At 41.2% G+C, this 6118-nt stretch overlaps 1 protein-coding gene across 1 annotated transcript in view; it reads left to right on the forward strand.

The window, feature by feature from the left end:
- The window catches only part of LOC111234907 (plexin-A2-like), a 158367-nt gene extending 156534 nt beyond the window's left edge, over nucleotides 1–1833 (forward strand). Inside the window, exon 31 of the mRNA XM_022763109.1 lies at nucleotides 1655–1833. Within this exon, the coding sequence (XP_022618830.1) occupies nucleotides 1655–1750 (96 nt within the window). The 3' untranslated portion in view covers nucleotides 1751–1833. The remainder of the gene's footprint in view (nucleotides 1–1654) is intronic.
- The last annotated feature ends 4285 nt before the right edge of the window (nucleotides 1834–6118 follow it).

Raw genomic sequence — 6118 nt, forward strand, 5'->3', positions numbered from 1 at the left:
TGAATCTCACACGCTCCCTTTTGCTGCCTCTGCAGTTGTAGCTGTCGGGCGCACACATGCATGGAGACACATGCAAAGCACGCTCATTTTTGCACACATGCACTCTACACATGTACCCCATCACTCCTGCCACTCCTGCAATATCCGCCGTCTCTCAGTGTGCGGTGCGTAAAAAAAAAAAAAACTCATCTAGCACAGTTAACGGCCGTTCATTCTTACTCAGCCGCTTCACAAAGGGCTGTGTGTGTGTGGCTAACCAGGACAGAGCTGCAGCCTACTTAAATGGATTTGGGAGATGGCAGTGGGAGCTGCACCTGCATACAGCGCCACAGATTAATAATATATTGCTATCTGGCCCGATGAGGAGGAGGAGGAGGAAACGCTCTGCCGGTAGCTGCCAGCCTTTAAGAGCACTTAAGCAGATGAGTGGAAGATGGTAGGTGGGCAGGCAGATACTATGTTCTGCAACAGGACAGGCAGCAAACAAAGGTTCGCCATGCTGTGCGAAAAAAAGAAAGAAGAGAGAACAAGAATGTTGCTGACATGTTTTCCAGACAAAAAGCATAAAAGGTGATCAGGCTTACAGCCTGCCAAAACCAAACGCCTGAAAATGAATATTTTGGTTCTGATTGGTTGAAAGACTTTGGCACCAAAATGACATTCCCATCAGATACACCGTATAAATGTCTTGAAAGCACAGAAATAAATATAGCACTGTGTTATTTTACAGCAGTGAGAGTTAGGTTGACAAACTGCTTTTACAAACCAGATATTTTATTAATATCTATGACTGATGTATTTTCCTACCTCTGCTGACACAGCCCCTCGGTGACCCTGAGTGTGAATAGGTGACCAAAAAAACATCATTTTTATAATCTAAAACATGGGTGACACTTTTACTCCTGTATTCCTTCATTATTTAATCTCTTACCTCAGAATATTTTGAATTACACATTGCATAAGAGGGGCCAATAAATTATTTTGTTTGAATCATCAATTATTGAGTCAAACACTGCATCCCAGTCTAGTGTCATCTGATGTGAAATTGATCTTCCTTAGCAAACAGACACACAGTCGCATACAGCCGTATGTTGAAATAATGGCTGCAGCATTTGGATACAGCGACCCATTTCAAAGGTGATGGAGACGTATTGTAGTATTTTTTTTTTACTGTTTTACTTTCATATTAAAGGCCCTTGCCATGTATGTTGGTGTCACTCTGACATAGATTCATCCTGACAGGGCAGACAGTAGATGAGAGAGCGAAGAGGAGAGCCTGTCTGGATCCCTTTTGAACCCAACTTGACAAATGCCAAATTTACAAGATGGGGCTCAGGAGATAAAACGGGAAAAGCTAATACACAAATATTTCTGAGCGTTGTCAAAGACAAAGGCAGTGATGTAACACTTCTCTTTTTCTTTCATGTGATGTCCATATAGAAACCTAAGAATATACGCTCTGCTGCATAAAAAAAAAAAAAAAAAAAAACATGCTCGTAATTGCTGGTTTTGAATCTAAGCAGACACCCCTTATTCTGTATTAAATGTTATCAGATCTAATTCTGGAAATGTATAATAAACAACAGGGATGTAATCACACCGTGTGTCTTTTATGGCTGGTATCTGACCTATTTTTTTTTTTAATTCTCTACAGATCACAGCTGCTCTGGAGCAGGATGAACAGGCAAGGAAGCAGAGGCTGGCCTACAAGGTGGAGCAGCTCATCTCTGCCATGTCCCTCGAGAGCTGAGAGTGACCCCTAATGAAAAAGAGAGAAGAGAGAGAGATAGAGAAATAGGACCACAATCTCTACTGGACCTCCCAAAATGGTCCTGCATTACTTACCTCTCACCGTGGGGCTACAACCACGAACCAGACCTTGGGATCTCTGTAACCACAGCCGGACAGACACACAACTGCATTAACTTGTAATACTCCCCTCTTTCCTTTCATGATGGCACCAGCTGAGGGGCCACAGACTGACACAGAGGCCCCTGCAGCTGGAGCTGATAATGGCATAAGGAAGGAACATCAGCAGAGAAGGCAACAACATGGCTTGTATTTATTTTTTGTTTGTTTGTTTCTTTTTCTCAAAGGAAATTTCCTCTGTTCGACAGGAAATTGTACGATGTGTGTGTGTGTGTGTGTGTATGTGTGTGTGTGCATGAGTGTGTGTTTGCGTTGTACTAAAGAAGACTCCTGCAAAGACTGTGAGAGCAAATGGAGAAGCAGATTTATTCTCTACTCAGCCAGAAACTCACGTCTGAGTGTGAAATGGAGACAAAAAAAAAAAAAAAAAAAAAAAGGCGAGAAGAAGCACAGGAGCAGATCTCATGACGGACGGCTGAGTTAGCGTTCAGATTCCTCAGATTTTATTTTTGTACTTGTACATTTGAATATTATCAGTTGCAGTTGAAATATCCACCCAGGATGCCACAAGTATTGTTGTATAAAGACATTAAGAGGGTGACGTTACATCAGGGTGGTGTGGTATTCAAACAGGCCATGGTCCATGTCTTCTCTCACTCCTTGCCTCCTCGGGACTGATGCTCCACACACCACAACGGACAGAACGTCTGCTCTTTATCCAATCAGAAGTGTACAGGAAAATCATGGAGCCTGTGCTCATCATCGAAAGAGTCCAATGAACTCCACTCATGGTGGTCACAGTTCAGCCAGCATGCTTGCACCTAAACTGAGGATGACAGAGATGAAGTCTATAGTGTATTTAGGAGATGACCTTAAATCAGCATCACTTTGGTGTCCAAGGCTTTTCTTCAGCAGTTAGGTCATCTGTGTATGTACCGGTCGATACTTGCCAATCAGTGTATGTGAATGTACAAAATGTTTTTTTTTTTTTAATTTGTTTGTTTGTTTGTTTGATTGTATGTCTATTTGAGTTTTGCAAACAGAGAGGGGCTCAGTTGAACTGAGCTCCTTGGATATTTTCAGCAGCTCTTCAAGTGAACAACTCCATTTGTCCGTCCTGGCCCCCCCGGCCCGCCGTCCAGCTACTCCCCAAACATTATTTACTCTAAATCACTTCTCTTCTAGAGGAGAGTGTGTGTTGTCTGCATCGTGGCTGTCACAGCTAGCAGTTAGTAGACACCAGGCGAGACCAGTTGGTGTCTGTAGGCTAAAACTCTCCATTATATATCCACTGTTTGTATCTCTTTGGGAACTTGATCAAACTTTATGTGTACTTTGCATGCATGCTATCACACATCAAAAGTGTTTAAGGGTCCATCTTTGATTTTTATCAAGTGCCAATGAGTCAAGCCAGTTCTAGTTGGCCAGTTGAGATGTTAGCTGATGGGAGATCTTACCCGACCACCACCACCACCACCACCACCACCACCACCACCGCCACTCCATGTCTTCACAAAACAATAAGAAGCCTAGCTGTGTGGGTCTAGTTTGACCAAGTGCCAAAAGATCCTGTCGTTTCAGATTCTTCACTATTGTGTCAAAAATCGGTTTATGCTTTACAGAGAGAGCAAAGCTCTCATATTGGAGTGTAGAGCCGGTTGAAGTTGCGAGAAGCTTGTATAACTGGAATGGTGGGTTTAAAAAGTCATGAAAGGTACGAAACATAAACGGGAGAAAAGAGATCTCGGGATGAGGAAGAATTTAAAAAACACAGACGTAAGAGAGAAAATGTTTCATGTTACGTGAATGCGTCTCTTGACTTAAACCAAACAGTCACAAGCTAAAAGGCTGATATATAACCTTCCAACCTTCTAGCTGTATGACAACTAACTGTAGACTCCGTCCTCTGGATAGGTGATTTCATTTTCTTCCGAGATATATATTTGCTTGTTGTTTACATCAAGTACTTGAAAATAGGTAGTATTAAAAAGGTTTGTACAGTATACAGCAATTGTGTGTGCGCTGAGAGCTTCATAAACACCAGGAGTGGGTGAAAGGTGCTTCTTTTCTCTGTGGCCTTAGATACCCACCTGCGTACCATTCCTGATCTTATTAGTCCTCGACTCGGGCACAGTCCTTTCAGTGCTTCGGAGCCCAGTGGTTTTTCAGTGATACCTGGCCCAGGCACTCTGCTGCGAACTGTCTTAGCGAGATAAAGTAAAAGGAAAGGTGAAGAGGGTAAGGCCTGGCTCAGGCAGACATTGCCTCGCTCAGCACTCGGTTTGCCTGAGCTGTTTGAAGAGAAGTGTCGAGAAATGAGGAGAGAGGGAGAGGTAGAAAGAGAGAGAACCCCTTTAGCTCTAGTTTCCTGCTCTGGCTTTGAAGCTGCTCTTTGATCTGAGTCAGTTGTGTGCACAGTGTGATCAGGAGATGGAAAGAAAAAAAAAAAAAAAACATCAAACTAGTAGGCAAGGAGAAATGTAGGATGAGGTGATGATTGACAAGCTATTACTGAGTCTGGCCAGTGGGGGCAGAGGTGGGTAAGAGTAGCTGTAATGTGCTCCCTCATATGAAAAAGCACCTTCTTGCTCCCAAACCCCGTAATGAACATCTATAGGTACACAATGGCGCACATACACAGTACATGCACAAAACATAAAAGCTTCTTCCTTTTGATTAAGGTGTCTTCCCAATTTCAGCGAATAGAATTGTATCCTCCTCATACCTCACATTGCTTGTATGGAGTAATGCTTTTTATCATTTTAATAGGACCTAAATGCCTTTTCCTTTTTCCAAGGGATGAAATGTATGTTTAGTCCTTCCAACTCGTAGATGAGCTCCCCGCCCCCTGTATTCAGAACAATGACGAACGCAATCAGAGGCACGCAGATTAGTTGAGAGAGGCTTTGATTTTTCTCTCAGAGATCATTTATATCAGGATGTTTCCTTTTGTCTTGTGTGAGATTTTTGCATGCGTTTTAATTCATGCTTTAGTTCAGCCTGGTATTCCATATTGATCTGCGCCGTCATTAGTTGAACTGCAATTCTTCCTGAGAGCCCATTTGTACACGTCTTAAATTACAGCTGAATGCACCTTTTTTTTTCTTTTTTGTGAAAGAGATTTTTTTTTTTATGTTGAATAATAGCTTGTTTCCATGCTGTGCACTCAATTCTGGGAACCTTTTTAATTCAGTTTGAACTGAGAAGAGGGAAGTTTGTTTACTCTTTCTGCAGCGCAGAATCCCATTTGACTGCCAGTTGTGATATGGATAGATGCTCATAAACACAACCTCATTTCAGCTCAAGCTGATTGCAAATTGAAGATGCTTTGTGCGCTCTTTTTTGCTCTCGGTGTAATGTGTTGCCGAAGAGATGGTGTTGTGGTTTTGACTGGCACATGTTGTCATTCCTTATATAAAACAAAGCATTTAATCAGCATTTTTTTTTGTTTGTTTGTGTTATGGCATCAGACAGAGGAACTGAAATCCAGATCAATGTATTAATCTCAAGTCAAAATATCACCAAGTATAAAATGAGTATCCTTCCATTTTAAACACATTGTAAACAAACCCTTTGTAGACACTGGAGTTCTGTAAAATAGTAATTACTGGCAATGATGATGATGACGATGACGATGATGATGATGATGATAATGATAATAATAATGGCTGTCTGTTCTTGTTTTATAAAAGTGTTGTGAAAATTGTAAGAAACTTAAAGTATTTAAAAAAGGTTGTTCTCTTGTTTTTTTTATTTGCTTTGGTTTTGTTATGATAATATATTATTGTGTACCTATTGTAAATATGAAGCACACCTATTTTGCAAGCCAAGGATTCACTTTGTACTGTTGTTATATATAAATAAACTTTGCTGGTTAAAAATTGCATAGAGCTGAAATCTGCATTTGCGTCTTTTTTGTTGCAAGACCTCCCAGTTTAGACAAAAAGAGCAGAGAATCATAAGTCTTAATGTCCTTAAAGGACCTGTATTTTACACTTTTCCTGTGTTTATTTGAAGTTCTGATATCAATAAGAAGATATATTTGTGGTTTTAAGAACCAAAAACCATCTCAATGTAGTTTTACATCTCCTCTCTCAGCCAATCAGAAGAGACCCCCTGGGACCTTCAAGACCCACAACTTGTAGCAGGTAACAAGTACCAGTCCACATTTTAGATTGTCCTTTCTCTCCAAAGACACGGGTTATCACTTCCTGTTAAACTGTGAGCTACAACTTGAGTCCTGGGCTGC

Source organism: Seriola dumerili, unplaced genomic scaffold, assembly GCF_002260705.1.
Source record: "Seriola dumerili isolate Sdu_G_001 unplaced genomic scaffold, Sdu_1.0 BDQW01000468.1, whole genome shotgun sequence".
NCBI lineage: Eukaryota > Metazoa > Chordata > Actinopteri > Carangiformes > Carangidae > Seriola > Seriola dumerili.